This window comes from Helobdella robusta (genome assembly GCF_000326865.2).
Source record: "Helobdella robusta unplaced genomic scaffold HELROscaffold_25, whole genome shotgun sequence".
Lineage (NCBI taxonomy): Eukaryota > Metazoa > Annelida > Clitellata > Rhynchobdellida > Glossiphoniidae > Helobdella > Helobdella robusta.
In genome coordinates this window covers 1,559,249-1,584,164 of record NW_008704310.1, presented here as the reverse complement: position 1 = coordinate 1,584,164, position 24,916 = coordinate 1,559,249, and the positions used below count along the sequence as shown (strand labels likewise).

The following is a 24,916-nucleotide window of genomic DNA, read 5'->3' as shown; positions in this document are numbered from 1 at the left end:
ATGTCGAGCCAGCAGCAGCAGCCGGAACATTCGAGAGAACAGGAGGATGAGTGGGAGAGGGAGGCAGTCCTCGATCCGCTCTGGGAGAAACAGCAGAAGAAGGTTCGCTTTCTTTCAATTTTTCAATTTTCATTTTTTAAAAGTTTCATTATTTAAAATAACAAATTTTCGCGATGGCTGTTTTTATGTTTTGATTTAGATGTTTTTTATGTTATTTTATGTATGTTTGTAACCATAGATAACATACGATACTGATGACAGTTATCTCGGTCGGTAGAAGTGCCATGTCTCGCGTGTTATTACGCGATGGCATGGTTCGAATACTGTCTGTCCGAAACTCAAAAACCATCATACGCTTATGATTCGGAGCTTGCGCGTGCGTGCACAATGTGTACGTGCGTCGTGTGGGGTGGATAGTACAGCATTTGTCGCACGATGGTTTAATCTATGAGTGTAGATATAGAATAATAAGCAGCAGTTCTGCGTTTGACTGAACTGCATTATAAAAAAAAAATAACACTGATGGCTCACGTCTCACACCACAACACAACTATAATCGAAATTTGTAAGAAGGATTTAATGACGCTAATACTTTAATGTTGTTTTGACAAAAGCGTAATCAATGGAAAACTGTTGAAATCTTGACAAAGTAAATAGTGTGTGTGCTTGTGTGTGTGCGTGTACGTGTGCGTGTCACACTAATACCCACCGACACAAACTCAACCGCACCTCATACACGAGCTTCATGTTCACATGTTGACAGACGTTCACAGCATGGTGCAACTCCCACCTTCGCAAAGCGAAGACCTCCATCGAGAACATCGAGGAAGACTTCAAGGACGGATTGAAGTTGATGCTGCTGCTGGAAGTCATTTCGGGTGAACAACTCGGCAAGCCGGATAAGGGAAAGATGCGCTTCCACAAAATCGCCAACGTGAACAAGGCCCTGCATTTCATCATGAGCAAGGGAGTGAAGCTGGTCTCCATCGGCGCAGAAGGTTGCAACTTCATTTCTTCGTCAAACAACGTTGCACAACAAATAAAAAACACTATTTAACAAATGATACAACAGTTATTTAATTTAAAAGTCTTTCTGAATAGATCGTTTGTTCAATATGTCTTTGGGAAAAAACTTTTTTCTTTATTTCTTTTTACCTAAATTTTAACTCATTGAACATATTTTTAATTATTGCCTTTTCAATTTTTTTGGGGAAAGTTGTACAAATAATTTTTTGCCTTAAACTTATGCAAGTAAATATTATTTGTTACAAAATTTAAACTAAATAACATTCCATGAAAGTGCGGAATGTAAATTTCATTCCATAGAAAAGAATAGTCTTCAAAATTTTGACACAAATATGAACAATTCCAATAATTTAAAAATAGGATCTACCACGGGGTTTGCAAGATTTAGTTCTTTTTTGGTAACATTTGAGTTTGAATTTATACCTCTGAAATTAAGAGGTGAACGACTGTCGAATATTTACTGCATTACAAAGCATTAGTTGTTTATTTTCAGCGCTTGTTACAAAATATTATAAATGATTCATCTTTTGCATTAGATTCCTAATAGAATTCATTAAGAATACTTCAAAAGAAATTTTTACTAACGCCAATTTTTCAATTAAAACGTTTAATTAACAACTTGTTAAGAAATTGTGGATGGGAATTTGAAGATGACTCTTGGAATGATATGGACGATCATTTTACGATTTGCAATTCAGGACATTTCAGTTGAAGGTGGGTCTCTATTTTTCAACAGCATTTAGTTTTTTATCTCATTTTTTAATTGGTATCGATCATAATTTCAATTATTTAAATAATTGTCATTGCTGAAATGATTGAACATCGAACCAGAGATGACCGCCAAGGAAGGCCTGCTTCTCTGGTGCAAACGCAAGACGAGTCCTTACAAGAATGTCAACGTGCAGAACTTTCACATGAGGTTTGTTTGTCATGTTTACAAAATGCTGTTGATTTCATTTACTCTGAAGACTGATGTACATTTTAGTACATGTGTAAGGCTTAATTTTTTATAAATTAATTTTTAACGCTTGAAAAACTTTTTGACTGTTTGGTTTTGTTCTTGCTCTGGCATGGTAGTCAACTGAAGCTTTATATAAATAGCACAATCACAAAATATCAGTCAGTAAATCACCGGCCATTCTGAATGCTACAACTGCCATAAAAATTGTCGGGAGAAAGTTAAGATGTTGTCTGTTTCTGCTGCACCAATAGAAAAAGGAGATCTTGAGATTTGAGGAGATGAGAAATCTTTGTTTTCACAAAGATTGCGATGATAACTTCCCCATCGTTGCTATGTCTGCTGCAAGCGAATGATTGTTCTCGGAGATGATAGTGAACATCACTTAAATAGGAGGAGTTTAGGGCAGAAATATGTTTGAAGTTCACACAAACTTCTGCAGTCTAAATTGTTCAAGCTCTGTTTTCTAAACTTTATTTTTGAATTGTTACATTGTAACAAACAAATCCTACACGCATGCCTGATATGCCACGTTTTATAAATTTGTTCAGGCATGTCATAGTTATCGTGGCTGCATACTCTTGCCAGTTTAAAATTGTAAAAGTCAAATAAATGAATATGCTAAATTAAAAAATGTATTTTTATGATTTTTTTTTTAATTTGATAAATTTGAAGCTATCTTTGTACTAATGCAAGTCGTATGGTGGATGAGATAATTGCAACGTCCATGAAACGTTCATGTTTCGTCTTTAAAACTGATATTTTGTAAATCCGAAGTTTTCATGAACGATGTTGCATCACTGCACGCACACACCACATACATGCATACACTAACATAAACACACAAACATATACTAACACACATACACGCACACATGCATATACATTTGGAGACATAGACACACACACACACACATATATATATATATATATACACTTATTTGACTTATACATACATTTATATGGTATGGTATGGTATGGAGAATTTATATAGCGCCCCTCTATGCAAAACTCAGAGGCGCTGTTCGAGAAGCTGCCGGTCAAAAAAGTGATGTTTAAGTCGTTTTCGGAACATGTCTCTTTCATCCATACTATCAACGACATCATCGGGCAGTTTATTCCAAACCTCCGCTGCAGCCACGGAGAAACGACGCCGTCCATAATTTTCTGTCCCGAACCTAGGAACAACGAGTTTCTTTTTGGCATAGGATCTGAGTTTTCGCCCCCCAGCAGCCGTAGGGACAGGCACGATCAGCTGTTGAAGGTATCGAGGACCAAGCCCCATCAAACTGTCTCTTGTAAACATTGCTGTTCTGAATTTGATTCTATAACAAACTGGCAACCAGTGAAGCTCATTTCGCATATATGATGAAACAGATTCATATTTTGTTACACCAGCAATTATTCTTGCTGCAGTGTTCAGAATAGACTGTATGCAGTTTTGAAGATACAAGCTTGTACCATAGAGGATTGAACTGCAGTAATCTATTCTTCCACAAATGAAACTGTGCATCACTGAAATTAAGCATTCATTTGTCAGGTACTTTTTTATACGTCTGATTTGGCGCAATTGGTAAAAACATGATCGGCAGACATTTTTCACATGTTTATTCATCTTCAATTCAGGATCTATCCAAACACCAAGATTTTTGACTGGCTCTACATATTCCTGAATACCAGTTAATTTTTGACGAGTACCCAACCAGATGTATTGTGTCTTGTCAATATTCAGCTTCAATCCATTTGCCAGCATCCATTCTGAGACAGTTCTGACACCTGTTTTAGTTCTGTCCGCTAGTTCCTGTCTTTCTTTGATATTACAGTAACTATACAGCTGTATATCATCTGCGTATAGGTGACATTTCAAACCCGATGACTCAACAACTTCCACAATATCTGCCGTATAGAGAACATAGAGCAGGGGTCCCATAATTGATCCCTGTGGAACTCCTTTCAACAGTGGGGAGGAAGCAGGATCAGAGCCATCAACACATACCGTTTGCGATCTGTCAGACTAATAGGATTCAAACCAGGCATGGACCTTTCCACCCAAGCCATATGACTTTGCAAGTCGATCAAGAAGGAGGTTGTGGTTGACCGTATCGAAAGCAGCTTCGACATCGAGCAGAGCCAAGAGAGAGATACTACCAGAATCAATAGCCTCATAAACATCATTGAAGACCTTTAGAATCGCTGTCTCAGTTGAGCGTCCAGAGCAAAAATCTGATTGAAGTTCAGGGAAAAGTCGATTTAATTTCAGGTATGCGATCAATTGTTTGGCCACCACTTTTTCAATGAGCTTGGAAACAAACGTGAGGCTTGAAATCGGCCGATAGCTCCTAACATCACTCGGAACCAGCTTTTTTTAGCTTAGGAAGTATGATAGCTCTTTTTTGACTCTCCGGCATACATAATACATTTTATATTTATACATACACACAACACACACACGCACACGCACAACAGTTTCAAAGACGGACTGGCCTTCTGCGCTCTCATTCACCGTCACAGACCTGACCTCATTGATTACAACAAGCTGTCCAAGGTTCGTTTCCTTGTTTATTTTGATTTCTCAACGAATGCTATGTTTCTGTTTGCTTCACATTAATTCATTGTGTTCTTGCTCTGTCCATCACTTCGTTATAACGTTTTATGCGCTGCTTACTGGTGGTTTCAACGAGTCAAAGTTTTAAATCATGCGATTGGGCCGTTGTTAGTTTTGGCTCGCTCGATAATTCTGTGGCTTCTTTTTTTATTTATAACTCAATCTATTATTCAATTAATATTGTCAAATATTATTGATAGCATTATTAAGTATCAAGTCTGTAATTTGTTATCAAACTTAAGATAATAAACACCTTCGTTATCAACACAGCGTTACTACCGCCATCATCATCAGCGTAATCAGTGCTAATAATAATGACATAATTGGCATGATGGGTAGTGCATTCAAATGTGTGTGTGAGTGTGTGAGGTGAGTGTGTGTGCGTGAGTGTGTTTGTTTGTGTGTGTAGGTTTGGTGTGTGTGTACATCGTGTGTTATAGATCGTAAATCCTTTGCGTAAAATTAAATAAAAAAGTTAAGTAAGCCGCTCAGCGTCAGTCGAATTCATAATCCTCGTTAACATCAAAAAACCAACACTAACAACCACATAACATCAACAGAACACTCACCACTACCAACAACCACATCACATTACATCAACAGGACAACCCACTGGCCAACCTAAACCTGGCTTTTGATGTCGCTGAAAAACATTTGGATATTCCAAGAATGTTGGATGCCGAGGGTTTAGTATTTTTATTCATTTCTAATTTTTATTTATTTTTCTATACATTCATTTTTTCACTTATTTAACCATTTACCAATTTATTGGTCTTTAAAACATCTCTTAGTTTTTTTTATTAATTCATTTCATTCATTCTTTCATTTGATTAAACATTTATTATTTCATTATTCATTCATTTCATTTGTTTCATTAAATCATTCCATTCATTCATTTATTCATTCATTCATTCATTCATTCATTCATTCATTCATTCATTCATTCATTCATTCATTCATTCATTTATTCATTCATTTATTCATTCATTCATTCATTTGATTTATTACATTCATTCATTCATTCATTCATTCATTCATTCATTCATTCATTCATTCATTCATTCATTCATTCATTCATTCATTCATTCATTCGATTGAAAATGTTGTTCGTTGATTCATTCATATCGTTTATCAGTTATAATTGTTTATTCTCTCAAGTCTTCCCTCTGGTTTCTAACAATTTTAACCTGTTTTCAAGCAACTTTTAATTGTTTCATATTTTTTTAATTTTCTATTCAATCCTGAAAATTGTTGAATCCATGTTGCTATGTGGTTGAATTAACGAGGAGTTTGTGGGATTTTGTAGCCTGTTCACTTGACGACTCCATCATTTTATTAGATTTCATTCTTGTTTAAATAAATAAGCCGAAAAAGGAACTTATGATTAATCGAATAATAATTATCTGAAATGTTTAAAATGACGAATCGAATCATGGAACGCATACTAACTTTAGTTATGTTGGAGAGTGTGAAGCCAGACGAAAGGTCAGTGATGGCCTACGTCTCCTCCTACTACCACGCCTTCTCGGGGGCCCAGCAGGTTCCACTCTATTATATTCCTATCTTTCGTATAACTTTTCATCCATTTAATCATATTTTTAAATTTCTCAAAACATATTATACGGTTGTTTGGGAGAAATATAAATTTTTCGCCATAAAAAAAAACTTGCAATTTGTTTCAGGCTGAAACGGCTGCAAACAGGATCATGAAAGTGTTGAAAGCAAATCGCGACAACGAGAATCTCATGGAAGAATATGAACGATTGGCCAGTGATGTTAGTTTCCAAGGACAATTTGTTTATTCAAGCAGTTACTTTGATAATATTTTTAAATTTTGTTTTTTATATAATTTTGTTTGAAGCTAATTCAATTAAACAAATTTAAAAAAAGCTGTTGAAGTGGATCAAAGCCACAAAACCCTGGTTGGAAGACAGAACCCCCTCAAAGTCCATCTCAGCTGCTCGAGAAAACGTCGAAAGATTTCGAGATTACAGAGCCGATAAGAAGCCTGAGAAATTAAAAGAAAAGGCAAAATTGGAGACAAGTTTCAGCAGCCTGCAGACGAGGTTGAGACTGAGCAACCGACCTCCATACCTTCCTTCCGAGGGAAAACTTATTGGAGTGAGTTAAGAAATATGCGTGAGAAACTCATTTGCCTCATTTCACAATTCCAACAAATTGAACTATTTTCATGAAATATTCAAATATAATTTTTTTTAAATTTGTCTAGGACATAAATACTGCATGGACCGGACTCGAAAATGCTGAGAAGGGATATGAAGAATGGTTGCTACAGGAATTGCAAAGGTAGATTTATGATAATACTAAATGACGTTATGTGGAGTGTACTTCAACGCTTTGGTAGACACAAGCGTTCATTAATGATTCTATGATTCAACAGATTAAATTTATTATCTGCAAGCTGCAAGACTTAGTTTTAAAAAATAATATGTAAAGCGAGCAATATTAAACAGGTTGGAAAAATTGGATTACCTGGCAAAGAAGTTTCGACACAAATGTGAACTGCACGATGCCTGGTCGGCAGGGAAGATGGACCAGCTGCAACCTGAAAACCTCTTCCAGTACAGACTCGATGAGATCAAGGTGAAAGTCTTATTTTATGTTTTAGTTCATATATCAAATAACTTATCATATATATTATTTTGATAGTTTTTATGCATAAATTGACCAAAATCACGAAAAGTACTGAATAGTTATGTCATTTGATGACAATGAATAATTGCTAAATTAATTATATATATATATAATATATATATATATATATATATATATATATATATATAATATACGAGCCCATGGTTAAAAACAACAGTCATAAAAACTATCATTATGCCTCTGCTCGCTTGTTAACGTTTGTGGGTCTCGCATATATTTATTATTTTTGAAATCAGCAGCTTTTATTGCGGCGGATCCGGGCTCCACCGAAGTGTAACCAATATATCTTTCAGCAAGCGTGTGGGGGAATGTTGCATTCCACGATAAACAACGACAACCGGACCATGAGACGAGTGTATTGTATAACCATCTGGTCTGTTGTTACTGTCGGAAATTAGGCCAGCAGGTTCTTTAATAGCGGGTATGTTGGCTTTTTGAAGAAGTCCACATAAATAGTCATTCATAGCTGAATGACCTGCCTGTCTGCCAGAACCCAACCCACATGACAGACCATGATGACCTAACGTGGCAACGTCAAACCCACATAAACATTTATACCCAGACACAATTGGTAAAGCGAGTCTCAAACACAGGCTTACTTTTATGGATGCGTTGTCCAGCCTTGTGCCATATGCTGTGCTAGGAACTGCCCTTATCCATGCTGAACCAAGGTCACTTTTTATAGCCATCAATCTTGCCTTATCCTGGGACGATATATTCAGCTACTCCAGTTGAGACATCGATTTATTTCAGAAAGATTCATTCCATAATTTTTGTGAGCACACATCCATGCTGTGTACGTTGCCGTATATAAAACACCAGTGGTTAAAAGTTTCAATTCTCAGATGGTCCTCAAATTCTCCATCGTCCAGCAATAGATTAGATTGAAGGGTCGCCGAGGCCGCGGCTGAAGACAAAAAAGCAGATGGTGCCAAATCAGCCACGACGCCCAATTCCAATCCCCCCATACCAACGGGCAAAACTGCCTGAGTCCATCCTTTATCGTGAAAAAAAAATATTAAAAATAGATTGGAGTCTCATACGGAGTTCATTGTTGAATAAATCAGAAAAATCTTTAGGAGGGTTTGGCGAAGTCCTAAGAAAATAAGAAAGTCTTGGAATAAAAGCTGTTTGAGTGATAAGAAGGAGAGCATCATGCTTATTAATTTTTGTCATCATCGACATAATATATTTAAACTCTTCAAACTTTTTAGATCAAAAATTGTTATGGCAATCACCTTTAAAAATAATGGCACCCAAAAATTTAAGGTCGAATGTTTTAATTTTATTAATATTATGAAAACAATTAAACAATTAAGTTCTGTAGCTGACCAAGTAGTTATTTCACATTTCTTTATATTAAGTTTCAATCCGTAGTGATTGCAATTGTTATTGATAAATTCTATGTCATCAGATAAGTTTTCAATACACCCAGAGCCACATCGTCCAAATATGCTACAACAAATCTTGAACGGAAAAATTTGATTAGAGAGTCAATTGCTAATGCAAAAAGTAGAGTGTTAAATTTCTTGTCACGTAGATCGTTTAATTAATTGATATAATATTGAAAGACATTAAAAGAAGAGAAACAAACTAAGCAACGTTCTCGACTTGTTTATTATCCACCGGATCAACAGAAAAGGAAAAAGTGAAGTTACATACAAAGCAAAGAACATTTGGTCCAGAGAAAAATAAATGTATATTATAATTCATAATGTTTTAATATAAACCATAAAACTTAACACCTTCTCATTTTATTTAAAACATTAGATGACCTTAACCTAAATGTTCTGAAGACCCATCGCACACATCAGATTCTTTAGTCTTGGTCCTACCATTGGTTTTGTCAGAGCATCAGCAACTTGAAGTTCTGTCGCAACTCGTTCAACTGAAACTTCTTCTTCTGCAACTTTTTCTCTGACAAAGAAATGTCTAATGTGGATGTGCTTTGTTCTTCTGTGAAGTTCTGGATTGTGTGCTAAACAAATTGCTGCTTCATTGTCGACAAAAATTTCTGGCTTTTTCTTTAGATCTACAATTTCGTTCAACAATCGTTTGAGCCATATCACTTCACGAGCTGCTTCACTTGCGGCAACGATTTCTGCTTCAGTAGTTGAAATCGCAACTGAGGGTTGACGTTGGCTAAACCAACTGATCACGCTTCCTCCAAACATACAGATTACACCTGATGTCGATCTTTCACTAGATTTATCTCCTCCATGATCTGCATCACTGTAGGCTATAAGTGTATTGTTTTGACCAGACTTGTAAACAATACCGACATCAGCTGTGCCTTGCAAATATCTGAAAATTTGCTTGACTTGTGCTACATTGCTTGCTGGGTTTCTCTAAACTTCTGGATGCTACTCCAACTGCATATGCAATGTCTGGTCTTGTTCCCGTCATCAAGTACATCAATGCACCAACTGCTGATCTGTAAGGAAATTTCACTTTCTCGTGTTCATTTTTGTTTTCATCGAACTCCTCAGATTTTGAAATCGGAGTTGTACAGGATTTACACTGACTCATCCCAAATTTTTCAAGAATCATTCTTGTATACGATGACTGACTGACATTAATATTTCCCTTCTCATCTTGATTAATCTCTAATCCAAGGAAATATGTTGCAGGTTTTGATGTTATCTTGAACTCTAAATTTAATTTTTTTTCAAATATTTTTAGTTCTTCTTTATCGGTTCCTGCAACTAGTCCATCATCAACATACAGTGCAAGTATGAGTTTCTTTCCTCCCTGTATTCTAATGAACAAACAGGTATTTGCATCGCTTTGTTTGAAATGTCTCTTTTTCAAGAATTCAGCAAAGCGTTTGTTCCAACATCTTGGAGCTTGTTTAAGTCCATAGAGACTTCACTTGAGTTTACTGACTCTTCCTGAATTATCTTTAAAACCTTCAGGTTGCTCCATGTAAATATCTTCATCTAGTTTGCTGTATAGAAATGCTGTTGACACATCAAACTGCATGAGTGACATCTTTTCATTTGCAGCAACACTTAATAGTGTTCTTATAGTTGAACTTCTGACCACAGGACTATAGGTTTCTTCATAGTCAATTCCCTTTTTCTGAGAAAAACTTTTTACCACTAACCTGGCTTTAAAACGTTCAACAGAACCATCTGGATTGTGTTTTATCTTGTAGACCCTTTTGCATGGTATTGCCTTATGACCTTTTGGAAGACTTACCAAATCCCACGTTTGATTTTCCTTTAATGACTGCATTTCACTGTTCATGGCTTTAAACTATTCATCTTTTTAATCACTTTGAATGGCATCTTTGTAGCTCACTGGTTCAAGTACTTCACATAATGCAGACATAACGAAAGGATCATAACGAGATGGCTTTTTGATATTATTTCTGTCACGTAAAACCATACCTTTGGTCTTTTGATTACAACAGTCAGATTTGATCTTCTTCATCAGATAAAACTGAACTACGGTTGTGAACATCTTCATCAGTTGAAATATTTTCTTTAATCAAAGTTTTTTTATTTTCATTTTTAATTTCAACATCAATCGAAACTGTATCATCTGAACAACATTCTTCTTGCAAAATCACTGAATTTAGTTTGACAACCTTCTCATCAAAAATAACATCTCTTGATCGATGCATTTTAACACGTTTCTTATTCTGATGTCCCATTCGTTCATGGTATAACTGCAATGCATCTTGATCATTGACAACGGTCTAACAGTTTTTGCAACAAGTTTGAACAAACCTCCATTGTTGTTTCTTATTCCAACAACATTTATCACATTGTCAATAAGTAGATGACAACTTCTTGAGGTTGAAACAAAAGAGCTATTTCTGTTCTTATCTTGAGTTGCAAGTACTGAGAACAAATTTCTTTTTACTTTTGGCACATACAAGACATCTGTAAGTTTAACAGTTTGCCATTTATTATTCACTTTTGCTTGAAGATGAATAATTCCTTTTCCAAAAGCTTCTACAGTATCACCATTTGCAACATATAATTTACTCGGTTGAGAAAATTTTTCAAAACTTTGAAATATGTCTCTTCGGAAAGTTAGATGACACGTTGTACCATTGTCAAAAAACCATTCATCAGTGTACGCTGACTCATCAATTGCAAAAACACTTGATTCCATAACAACTAGTGACTTATTGTCATCGCGTAGATTGTTATTTCTTGGTTTTGTTGGTCTATCATCAGAATGCCATTTTTCACAATTTCTTACAATGTGACCTGGCAATTTGCAATAATGACATATCAGTCGCTTTGGTTTGCTGACAAATTTATCTTGTTTTTGACCATTCATGTTTAGTGATGATGACCTTTTAGTTGTTGCTTTGACAAATAATACTTTATTACATTCTGTTTTGCTTTCTAAAGATCTCTCATAGCTACACAATTGATCTGTGAGTGTTTCGACTGTTCTTTCAGTCTTGTTCAACAATCTCCAACTTGCAGCAAATGAAAAATATTTTTTCTAGCAAAGTTTCAATTATTTGGCACATCAGCAACAAGTACTGCTTTCATCTTTTCCTAACTCAACCTTTAAATCTTTCCAAAGATTCTTGAGTTTTGTGACATGAGTGACAACATCATCGCTTTCATCTATTTTATATCTAAAGAACTTCATGCACAAGTTGTATGCTTTATCTTCATTAACTTTATCATACAATCTGTGAAGTTCTAACCAAACATCTCTGGCATTACTGAATGAACGAACTTTTTCATACGTTTCATCGGTCATGTTGGTTGACAGAACAATTATAGCATTACAATCTGCTCTGTTGAATCTGTTCAAAGCAGTTTGATATTTTGCTATCTCATCTTTATTTGAGTCATCGTCTAATTCATCTGGAATTTTTAATTTGCCATTTACTACGTCCATTGCATCAGGAATGCCGCGTAGTATTATACAAACTCTCGACTTCCAGTTCATCCAATTACTTTTGCCTTCTAGGTCTTTGATCTTCACTTTTGTTAGATCCATTTCTTCCTTGTCTTTCAATTTGACCTTTTAATTAGAAGCAAAATATCGACTTTCAGATAATGAAGAAGCATGTGTTTTTTCTTCACTTCAGTCTTCACAAAGGAAACTTCCGATATTTCTTTTTTCTAAATTTTCTTCGTCAAATCAATTAATTAAGAAAAAACGTTATCTGGGCCCATAACCTGTTAAATTTCTTGTCACGTAGATCGTTTAATTAATTGATATAATATTGAAAGACATTAAAAGAAGAGAAACAAACTAAGCAACGTTCTCGACTTGTTTATTATCCACCGGATCAACAGAAAAGGAAAAAGTGAAGTTACATTCAAAGCAAAGAACATTTGGTCCAAAGAAAAATAAATGTATATTATAAATCATAATGTTTTAATATAAAACATAAAACTTAACATAGAGGACCTAGAGGACTCTGTTGAACACCCTCGGCAGATAAAACAATATCATTGCCAAACAATAGGAATGAATTTACATCATAAGCCAGCCAACAGAAGTTATAAATCTCCGGAAGTCCAGATTTCACGCAGATGATCATGTGGTCACGACGCAATAAATTGAAAGCATTGGAAAATTCCAGTTTTTTAAAACCCTCGTCTTCACTCATGTTGCTCACAAACCGCCGGACAGCGTGTATCGCTCCCTCTGCGCCACCGCTAACTCCTACACCGACATGTTGTGGTTGGAGAATTGGAGTAATGTTTTCCTTAATAACCAAAAGAGCGCATTTAACGGCCCAACGTCTCCACACACAACCAACAGCAATGGTCCTAGTTCCACTATCTTTCTTCAGCAGTGCTATCAGTCTCCCACCAAACATATATGGAATCACCTCAGGAGGACAAACACCATTTAGCAAAAGGTTTATAAAACAAGTCACTGCGTTGATAAGCTCGGTGGTTTTGTTTTGTCATGCGTCAAATCTCTTAGATGCTGGGGGGTTAGGCCGTCTCTTCCACCGGAAGTTCCTTTTGGAAATTGTCTCATCAATTGCTGAGCAGTGATAGAGACGCTAACGGTTTCCTTTTCTAGATTGAGTTTCCTGTCAGCCCGGGCATCGGAGTGCTTTTTTTTAAAGCATTGAGAGAATCGTCAGAGTTTGGAGCCATTGTGTCTGTTGATGACAAAATTTTCATGGCATTTCAAGTATTACCTTTTTCAATTTTGCTTTCGACCATGGCACAAATTTTTGGTTGACAACCTCCTCCCCTTTCATCCTTTAAAACAGGTTTCATGGCTTTTACCAATTCCTCGAATGGGCCACTAGAAAAAGCATCGATCCTACTGTTGATTTGGACGCTGTTGTTAATTATATTAAAAAAAAACTTAATTATATTTTTAAATAGGTACATACACACCCGACCAATGACAACAACTTCACGAATGGCCGGCACGTATCTTGCCTGAGGCGGCAATATAAACTCTCAGCGCCTCTAGCCACAACAGTACTTTTAGCTTAAACACAAATTATTATCAAAATTTATGAACTGGTGTGAAAGATTGAATAATCGATATAGAAAACTAAAACACGTCATTTAATACGAAGTTAATGAATGAGAACAATGCGATGTGTGTAAATGCACAATGCATACTATTACGCTATGCGCAACTGTTATGACCATGTAATTTGAATTTGTGTGTAATTTTAATTGAAACAAAAAAATTATATTAAGAATTTAGTTTGGACCCATAAAACAAAAATTAAAATGTTAAAAACTTTATGATAAAATTAATTATCATATTACTGAAAAATAGAGAAACACGGATAAAACTAGTCCAATACCAAACCAATATTTATCTAAATAAAACCAGTTTAAAATGATAGAAATAAAACCAAAATATTTAAAACTGTAAAAAAAAAATAATAAAAACCGTAAGCAATAATAGTAAATATATATATAAAAAGAAAATATATACAGTTTAGTTAGGAGATAAAATAGTTAAATTAATAAAATTTAAAATAAAATATGAGTATTAAATATCAAAATAAAACCGGTTTAAAATGATATAAATAAAACCAAAATATTTAAAACCGTAGAAAAATAATAAAAACAGTAAGCAATAATAATAAATATATAAAAATAGAGAAATATATGCTGTTTAGTTAGGAGTTGAAATAATTAAATTAATAAAATTTAAAATAAAATATGAATATTAAATATCAAAATTAAAAAAAATTGACAAGACATGAAACTTGACCATCCTGCCCGAAAACACATAATAGAATGTAAATATATATATATATATTTAATGAACATTCTCGAAAGTTCGAAACTTGATGAACTTTATAGTTATCCTTGTCCTTATAGAAAGGTTTACTTCACTTGGATTGTTGTTGCAACTGCATTTCCAATCCCTGATGTGGACAAACTCTGGTCAGTTTGTCAAATTTCACTGGCAATCAGATTGAAGATAATCTTTGTGTGTGATGTGTCGTTTAGCATGCATTCGTATAAGTTATTTGTGCGTTATTGATTCCTCTGAACCTTTAATATTTTTCAACCGTTACATTTATTTTTTCGAAAGAATGCTCTGGACAATTGCGTAGACTTAGGTTACATTAAGCCAATTTTTTTTGCTCTTCACTGGCTTTCGGTTTATCAAAGAATTATTTTTAGTATATGTTTAACGGTTTTTAAATTTATTAGGGGAGTCGCCCCTAAATATTTAACTGACAGAGTCATTCCTAGAACTACATCTAACATAAAACATTGCGTTCTGACAATTCAGGTTTACTGCTTGTACCTGACACATACTTGGCTTTTGATCGAAGGAATTTCTCCGTAATGAGTTTGCTGTCTGGAATAGTTTGCCTAGGAACCTTCGTGATCCTGCGTGTTATTCAATTTTGTAGAAGGTTGAAACACCATCTTTTTGTCCAAGCTTACCCGTGCTAATGTTTTTTCTCTCCATTTATTGCATTGTCTTAGTAATCGTTAGCGCCTCTGAGATATTTTTAAAAGACGCTTACAAACACACCAATAATGATAATATCCATAAACGACCACATTTGAATGGTATCAATTTTCTGTATTACTTTCGTAAAAAAATTTATATCGATTCAATTATCATAGATATATCAGCAATGGTTACTTTAGACCATGCTTTCATGTCATCAAGGTTGGGCCACTGCAATGGTTTGTTTTATAAAATGCCCCAGAGGTCAGTTATTGTCCAGGATTGGACTGCAAAACTAGTGACGATCGGCAAATCAAATTTTGAACATGTAGTGCCAATCTTAAAAAAGCTTAACTGGTTGACAGTTGAAAAGAAAATAATATTCAAGATCGCGGTAATAATAATAATGTTCAGATCATTAAATGGTATGTGACCAAAATACATCTCAGGTAAATTATTCAAAAACGTTGCTGCCTCATGCTCTTGTCTCAAATTATGATAGATGGTATGAATCTACTGGCAGTTCCGGTTAGATGATTGCAGTTTGGTTTAAGAGACATTGCTGTTGCTGGTCTGATAGTCTGGAACAACCTGCCGGCTTCAATGAAAACACATGGACTTTATTTTGTGCCATTTGAAAACAAAATTGAAAACATATTTATTTTCTCGAAAACTAAAACGAAGTTGTATTTATTTACATAATTTTATTTTCTGTTAATTACGCGCAGTAATTTTTAATTTATTTCTGATAGCGCTTTGAGATGCTTTAATTGGCGCTGTATAATGACACTTGATAATATATAATTACGCGGCGATATGTTTCAAGGCACCTACTCCTGCTTTGCCCGAACCTGGTTTCACCTTTCACGCAAAGAGAATTTCACCTTTCGCATGCATTGCAGTGTGTGTAATGTGGTTTTCATGCGCGTCCACACAAGCTGTGTGGTTTTCTTGGACACCTTTGAAGAAAATGCAGTGAAAAATGATACCTAGCCATTTTTTGAAAACCGTGAAATTTTAGTAAAGGAATTCATGAAAAGTGGTAATTGAACTTAACATTAAGGCAGGAAGCATTTTCGCGCGCAATCAACACTCTTCTGCTATAGCGGTTTCCTCTATAAGTTATTGAATGTGTGGTTTCAACGCTGTTTTACTACTACTTTTCTGTCGTAATTTCATATTCCAGAAAGTTTTTTATATATAAAGTTTTTGATATTTGTGAAATGTTTCAGGCCAAACAGAAACGGCATGAAGCGCTGGAGAACGATTTGATGGCTCACGAGGAGAGGATGAAAGAAATTAATGACATCGCAACAGAACTTGCGTATCTCACTTTCTTTTGTCTTCGTTCAATACTTTAATTTTTCATTTAGTTTCATTTAGAAATTAAAACGTGAAATGTTACCAGAATAATGTTTAGCTTAATTAAAATTATCCTTATTATCAGGAGCTTTGATTACTTTATCTCCTTATGACGATAACATCTTAATAGCTTTGATGAAAATTTGTTGTTTACAAATTTCATAAAAGCGTGCATGAACGTATGCTTCATTCTGATAACAGTGTTGCCAGTCTTTACTAAATCCTCATGTAGACATTTAACGTTTCAATGAACATTCTCCACCACAAACCACAGCATCTTGGGGTACCACGACATGGCATCCATCAACTCCCGACATCAGCAGGTCCAATGTGAGTGGAATCAACTACAAAATCAAGCTAAAACAAAGAAAACGTCACTTCAAGTTTGCACATTTTTGTTAACAATTTTTCAAATTTAATAAGAACAGGATTAACAATTACATCATGTCATTTTTCATTCGAACATTCTATCTATTTTTTACTTATTTGGAGATCTCAAGCGACTTTCTTGTGTCCATTAAATGAAGTAAAAAAAATTTATTTGTTAAAAAAATCATTAGACAGATTTTAAATGATTTTTGTAATTTTTCACTCATATTTTTATTATCCATAGACGTTTAATTTATTTTCTATTATATCCACGATGTTTGAGACATACGCTGCACTTCTGATGTCGTGAAACAAATTATTAAGTTAATTGTTCGGAATAGGATATACACAACTTAAAAGCTCATTGAATGATCCTACTTAAGCGTAAACGTATCAATTCATTAGATTTTTGAATAATATTTATGTGCGTATTTAGCATCCTTGTATAGGACGAGGTGTACATGATTAAGCAAATACAGTCGATGTGTGTGGTTTCATTTTTTCAAAATTTTGCATAAGAATTGTATCCAATATTATATTATGCATTAATGGATGACGTTTGATGATGTAGGAAGTTGAAACTGAATTGGAGAGGATTGATCAACTTTATTTGGATTTTGCTAAAAAATCAAGTGTACGGTAATTTTTGGTAGTACAGATTTTCAAACATATCCAAATATTTTCAAAAATTTTTTAAAATTATGTAACATCGACCCCACTGAAACTATATTAAGAACTCCATCACATGATCGATCAGTTGATGTAATAACGAAAATTTATATTTAAAAAGATTTTTGGAAACTGGTTGGCGTCGACGAGTGATGACCTCCAGGATTTGTTCCAAGTTCATTCCGTCAATGAAATCCAAGTGGGCAGCCTTACTATGAATATTTTCACTCATATACAAATATATATATATATATATATATATATATATATATATATATATATATATATATATAATTGATATACGAATGTGACGTTTTCCATTTTTTCAATTATTTTTCGAGAGAATATTTACTGCCCCTGACAGAGCCTATTCAAAATGTACTGTAAATGTTCAGCTTCCTGTTTACTTTGGATGTGTGTATTTTAAAATTATTGTTTTTATTTATATGAAACATCGAAATAATTAGTCGTGGTTTCGAGTTATTGCAAGTGGCTACCAGCTAGTTTTTGAAAAATGCTGCTCAAAGTCATAGAAATTCTGAAAATTTGAAGTTAATCTTTGCATAATATTTCTTTAAAATTCTGACTGTCAAAGATTTCAATTTCAAGCTTGAGAAAAATATACTATTTGAATTTATATTTTGATAATACGCAACAATAATAAACGACAATACGCTTCTCACATTAAAAAAATGTTTTGTAAAATATAATATCAATAATATCTTAGTTCAAATCATTTTATGTATTTTTCGATAGAAAATTTCGATATCTGTAAAATTTATTCAATTTAAAAACAAAACACATTGGGTTCATTTTTTATTAATATGTTCAAGGTTTTTTCCATATCATCAGTCACGATGAATTTAGTAATATCTATTTCGTTAGGCACAGCAAGGAATTCATTGGTCGATATGATCATTTAATGGTAAATAAAAAAAGAACCTCAGTGCAACACTTCAAAAAAATTTCCAGTTGCTGATTGAAGCCCACGAGAGCTTCAAGAAATCTCTGCCAGATGCTGACCAGGAATGCCAGAACATCGTCTCTACTGAGAAGCAGATCAAAAATCTGTGCGAGAAGCATGCTGTTGTCTTCTGTTCAATCAATCCATACTCACCTGTCAATGCTCAGGTATAAGTATACATAAGCAGTACTTACAAGATTTTGTCTACCTTATTACCAGCAGTAATACTTGTATAACTTTTTTTGATTATTGGCTGTATAAAAAAATTATTGTGGGGTTTTCATGATTGTTATCGCACTTGCATAAAATTTACTTTCTACTTAGTAATAATTAGTAATATTTGCAATTGGAAAGATTATAACAGAAAGGTGGCGGGCTTTGATGCAGTTGGTTCCAGAGCGAGACAGGAAACTGCAGGAGGAACTGACCAGGCAGATGCACAATGAGGACTTGAGAAAAAAATTTGCTGCTAAGGCCAACGTTGTAGGACAGTGGATTGATCAGCATTACGACTACATTGGCAATGTTGTCGGTTCCAAAGGAACGTTAGAAGATCATCTTGCCAAGCTGAAAAGTCTGGACAAAGAAGTATTAAATGTTCATTCGTTGTAGTCAAAGGATGGCGATTTCGATGTTTTCTTATGTTGTTTTGTACTTTTCGGGTTCATCCGTTTGTTGAATGACCGGCTGGCCCCGAAAGTTGTCAAATGAAGCCTAGATAGCACCGAACTCGCCATTTCTTTTCTGGTTTTAGTCGGTTGGGTAGCTAGTTTCAACCCATTTAACTAAAACACAACTATATACTAACATTTTATATATAACTTATCAACTATTAACTAATTAATGGAATTTTTAATGAAACAACGGTCAATCAACAAAACTTTAGGTGATTGATTACACGAAGAACATAACTGAACTGCAATTGTACAGCAAATCTTTACAAGAAGCTCTTATATTTGACAATTCCTATTCATCGTACACTATGGAGGTGACTGAACTGCAAATTTATTTTTTAATTATTGACCACAAAATTAGCGTTCCAAGAATTTGTTAATAACGATAAAACTTTCACACAACCACATTCAAGACATTGAACGTTAAGTGGGAACAACTGCAGACGTCACTTTCGTGGAACATCAACGAACTTGAAAATCAGGTCGGTTAAAGTTCAACGTGTTCGTTGTGCTGTAATAGTAATTAAATAAACACCTCTGTGATGTTTCAATTAGGCCAACATTTATAATGTGTTTTAATTGGATCAACATTTATAATGTGTTTTAATTGGGTCAACATTTCCAACATTTGTAATGTTTCTTAACTGGGCCATTATGTTTAGATGTTTTAATTAGTTTTTTTATTTTAATTAAAAGTCTATTATTTTAATTTAGGATGGCCGTTAAAACTTGTTTGTCCTGCTATTTTACACACTGTTTGTAAGTCAGCTAAATTGAAATACATAATACATACTAATACATAATGAAGTAGTAAATTTAATGAAGAGTAATAGTTAAATTATAATTATATATGCTCCGCTAAATATCATTCTCGCGATAAAAATTTTGTCTGCCAAAGACTAAACCTCTTTTAATATCATGACACGCCTTAGCTTATTCATCGAAATCTGCGTGTACATGTATTAAATATATGCTATCATTTAATGTTTGTTTCTCGAACAAGATTCTAACGAGAGACTCAAAAGGCATCAGTTCCCAGCAGTTGGAAGAGTACAGAAAATCATTCCAACATTTCGACAAGAGTAAGAACAGAAAGCTGGATGCCAACGAGTTTAGAGCCTGTCTCATTTCTATCGGCTACAAATTGCTGGACAACAAACAGGTTTTCTTCATTACGTTACGTTAAAGAAACCTATCCATTCTCTAACATCAAAACTTAATGCGAAATTTTTAAGGCAGAATTTGAATGAAATTTGTTCTATAAAATAATTTTTGTTTCAAGTTTAATCCATTGATTGCATTATTTTATCGCACAACAAATATGTCTCCACACATTTCCAAATTGAACTTTTTACACCGTTTGGCCTTCCTTTTTTCAACTATTACTACTGAAATTTTTCGAAACCCTGAAGCTTATAAAACATGAACACAAACCACACGATGAAACGACAACAGGGTGATACAGAGTTCCAGAAGATAATGTCCGAAGTGGATCCCAACAGATTGGGCTACGTTACGTTCGATGCATTCCTTGATTTCATGTCCAAGGAATCGCTCGATGTCGAAACTTCCGAGCAACTCATTCAGTCCTTTAAAATACTCGCCAACGACAAGGTACACATGTTTCTTACCATTTGATTCATTACATTTTTAGATTGATATTAAATGTTTGTAGTACATATTTTTATTTTTTGATTACCCCACATTAGCCATACCTGACCGAAGAGACGTTGCGTCACGAGCTCATTCCCGAATATGCAGATTACTGCATAGCCAGAATGTCGAGATACACTGGAAAGGATGCGCCAGCCAACGCACTCGACTACACAACATTTGCCAATCTGATGTACGGAGAATCAGACTTGTAGTTTGGCACATCCCGTTCATTTGAAGAAAATTTGTTTCAACTTTCTGTTTAGTGTCCAATTATTATAACATAAATTTGTTAAAGCTTGTAATGATAAATATTTTTATATCGTTAGTGACGCTACTTTTAGTGTTGTCTTACGTACATGAATCTCACTGCGTTGAACTTTTGCAGTTTTTAATTAAACAAAAGTGTCGAGAAATAATTTTTGGTTTGTTGATTTTATTGAGAACATTAAAATACATTATTAAGAAAGAGAATAAATTTACATTTTCTTCTCGTTTTATCACAAAAACATTTGCGAATTCAATTCTATGATATTATAATTAACGTACAAAAGTGGTTTAAATGGCTGTTTGATGACGAGTTTATTAACATTAAAACGTTTATCAACTTATGCATATTTCAGCGATCAGTAATTCATGGTTATGGTTAGATTAGATAAATTGTAAATAGGATCCATTATCTCCGCCTGTATCTGATGATAGGGTCGCTTGGTGTGTGGATCATGGTTGTTACATTGACTTCAGGAAACTTCCCACCCACCAGTTCAAAATGAAACTTTTGAATGAGGTAAGACCATATTGACTTGATCTGAACGTAGGCGAATGCTTCTCCGATGCACCTGTGCCTACCCGCTCCGAACGGTACGTACACAAACTTGTCCTCGGCTTTTGCCATTGCCGTGTCTTCAAATCTTTTTGATTAAGCGCATCACAAAATAATTTAATAAATGCTTGAATGTTTTATACGCGAGTTCGTTGTTACCAGGAAGAAATGTTATTTATAGCATAAACTTAACGTTGAACTTACCAATTTTTACAGATAAGGTAATTAAACGTTAATATCAATTACAATTTAAGAATAGAACAAATTTTACCAGAAAAATAAAAAGTTACCATAAACGACCTATAAGGATCGAAGAATTGAGGCTGGTGCCACGTGTCGGGAAGCCTGTGGTTCGTTGTCGGGGACACACAGATTTGATGGCCGGCTGGTATCACGTAGTTCAAGATTTTCTAACGTGCAGAAAAATGTATATAATTTTGGTTGGTTGACAGTTTGCAGCCAGTTAAACACTCGCACCAACTTTTCCATTCATCATCATATTTCTCAGCTTGTGCATCAATCAGCCACCCAACTCCGCTATGAAACAGCAGACAGACCTGAGGTGTCTTGCACATCCTCATCATCGTCACGATTGGTGGCCTCATCCTCAACGTCTCTTTCAAGCAAAGGTCCAGCAGATGACATTCCTTTAAACCATCGTATGACAAATGTCCATGCGATTGCTCACCATTTGCATGTTCACCATCTGCATGTTTACCAAAAACTTTCCTTTGTTCCTCATAAAGGGCATCCTGCTTTTTGTAATTCAATATGTCCGTCAATAATTTAAATTTCACTTTTATATAAAAAAAATAAAAAAATATCTGAATTTACAAAAAATAGCAAAACAAATGAAAACATCACCTGGATGTCCTGATGTTTCGCAATGAAGAAACCCAGCCACGATGCAGTAGTTGATGAGGTGTGCTGACCTGCCAGCAACAATCCAATCAGCATTCCGGATATTTCATCGTCACTCAACGCTCTACCATTTCTACCCGTGTGGTCATTCATTTCAAATAAACAATTCATTAAATATTTTTTTATGATTTTTAGTCGCAAACATGATCAAAATAACAAATGTCTTCGAAATTGTAGGATGACGTCATCTCAAGCCCATCTTCAACAGGATTGCGTTTCATTTGTATATATGAGTAGAACTGTGTTTACATCGCTTCACACAACGTCAGTGATTAATTTCAAAAAACATGTGATAAGGAAGAACAGGCATTAGCAAACTTGTAGGAAGCATCAATCAGTGTTTGGAGCATGTCGTCCTCCTTCGTCTGTGATGACCTCCTCATCCTGATGGCCTCGAGAAACAACTCCTTCATCTGATTCATTTTAACGATTATTATTGCTGAATATATTATTCCCAACGTACATTATGAACAGAGTACCAAAAATATCGACAAGCAATGGAAATGGATCAACACAAAATACTATTGAATCAATCTTAAATTTTAGTTGTTATAAAATAAATCGCATAAGATAGTTAGAAGCAGACCTTCCTGTGGGCCCGATCCCGTCTTTTGAAACTGGGCAAGGGGAACCAGGCCGGAAGGACCCAGGCCAGGTGGGAGAAGCCTGCATCTAAATCCCAGTACAACTGCGCAACATCCTCACTCAACAAACTTCTTATTTCTTTTCCTAGTACATGTTGTCCAAAACAATTTTTGTAATAATTCGAAAATTAAAAATTAATAAAACAAATGGAAATGAAGAGAAGCATCACCGTGAAGGCAGGAGCTGGCTGTCAAAATGATCAGTTCCGATAGCGAAGCAAACAGATCTGAAATTTTTTCAATTCATTTAACATTTCTTGTTGTTGAGCTAATCAACGCTTGTATTTTATAAACGCAATCACTACAGTGTAATGCAAATAAAAACCTTATTTCATGACTTGTTAATTAAACATCACTCACGGGTCATCAACCACAGAAATTATCTTTTTTTAATACCATCAATCAGATAGATATTTGAAAATGAAATTTAACTGCCATGTATTCATCTTAGAATTCAGCTGCAGTAATGATAACGTAAATTTTCATTTGCCTCCCTCACCTGCCTCTCCCTCGTGTTGCCACCGGTTGAAATATTCAAGAAGTTCACGCTCGATGAGATGGACGTGGTGTTTGAATCGAGATATGCTGAAACCCGTTTTCAACAACTTTTTCTGCTCTAGAAAGACCTGCATAAGTTAAATAAATTTTTAAATCACATTATGAAATGAAACTGATTTAATTCGTTGTTTAATTGTTTAAACAATTCATCGGCAGAATCAGATGATAAGTTGAACGATCCTGGCAACTGTAAAATTGTTAACTAGATAAGACTAGATCAGAAAATGACTGAATTTAACCAGAGATCGTTGTAAAACTTTTAAATGTCAGGCAGTGAATAATTCAGATTGATTCAATTAATCAAAGTTAAAAATTAAGCATTTTTTTGTTTGTGAATGAAAATTATAAAATGAAAATTATAATTTTATACGATGATTTGAAAGTTAGTAATGGATCATATCAAATGAAACTCATAATTTTCAAACATCTCCATTAACTCCCACGCAGGCTGACATTGTTTGGAACATCATAAGCCACTCCTTTGCCAAAAACAGGGGTCGTCAACTTGGCGTAGACCTCCTCAGCGTTCAGGTCTTCGTTCTTACTGCTGAAGAATAGGGCTGATGCCTGCGAGCCCAGCAGGTAGGTGAACGTCTTGCCGACCATCGTGAAGCTGAACACTGGTCCGTGCTGTCGAAATGAGTTTTGTCGTGTTCAAAAGAGCGTCATTATGTATATTTACAGTTTACTACTGCTAATGATAACGTCGTTCCATACGTACGGACGTATGCTGCACCATTTTCAATTACTAAACTGTCGAGTTATCAACATCGATTAAATTGAATTATTGAAATGTTTTGAGATATGAATAAAAATAAATGTACATAATAAAAAAGTTAAAGCACAAAAACATTTAAACTTTGAAGTAAGCTGCTGTTAGAAATTCTACAGGTGACTTGCTGAATTGGATTGAATGGCCGACGAAGGGGATCGTCGATGGCATGTGTGGTGGTGCACGCTGCCAAGTGTATTTTTATTAGGAACATGTTTCAGTTATAAGATGCATGGAGTGTTGAATTTTGTGTAACGTTTTACATTGATAAAATTTACAAGCAATTTGAATGCGCGATTACAAAAAGTTTGAATTTGTCTACTTATTTATTGTGATATAACTCTGTCACATTTCA

The 24,916-nt window shown here is 34.7% G+C and overlaps 2 protein-coding genes across 2 annotated transcripts; one reads left to right on the top strand and one right to left on the bottom strand.

Moving 5' to 3' along the window:
* On the top strand, positions 1 to 21,444 carry HELRODRAFT_187038 (hypothetical protein; the record flags this gene model as incomplete). Its single annotated transcript, XM_009019703.1, has 22 exons — positions 1 to 102; positions 764 to 998; positions 1,654 to 1,740; positions 1,858 to 1,945; positions 4,451 to 4,529; positions 5,193 to 5,279; positions 6,064 to 6,129; positions 6,272 to 6,364; positions 6,480 to 6,710; positions 6,820 to 6,896; positions 7,064 to 7,193; positions 16,385 to 16,476; positions 16,789 to 16,897; positions 17,455 to 17,517; positions 17,674 to 17,751; positions 18,525 to 18,683; positions 18,871 to 19,104; positions 19,403 to 19,504; positions 19,604 to 19,672; positions 20,194 to 20,352; positions 20,646 to 20,804; positions 20,900 to 21,444. 22 exons carry the CDS (start codon positions 1 to 3, stop codon positions 21,056 to 21,058), a joined length of 2,658 nt encoding a protein of 885 aa, XP_009017951.1. The 3' UTR covers positions 21,059 to 21,444.
* A 75-nt stretch (positions 21,445 to 21,519) lies between these two features.
* HELRODRAFT_157030 (hypothetical protein) lies at positions 21,520 to 24,732 on the bottom strand (the record flags this gene model as incomplete). The annotated part of the gene is made up of 10 exons (XM_009019702.1): positions 21,520 to 21,723; positions 21,957 to 22,076; positions 22,224 to 22,418; positions 22,531 to 22,660; positions 22,906 to 23,000; positions 23,174 to 23,316; positions 23,402 to 23,458; positions 23,731 to 23,857; positions 24,243 to 24,419; positions 24,649 to 24,732. 10 exons carry the CDS (start codon positions 24,730 to 24,732, stop codon positions 21,520 to 21,522), a joined length of 1,332 nt encoding a protein of 443 aa, XP_009017950.1.
* Positions 24,733 to 24,916: the final 184 nt, after the last annotated feature.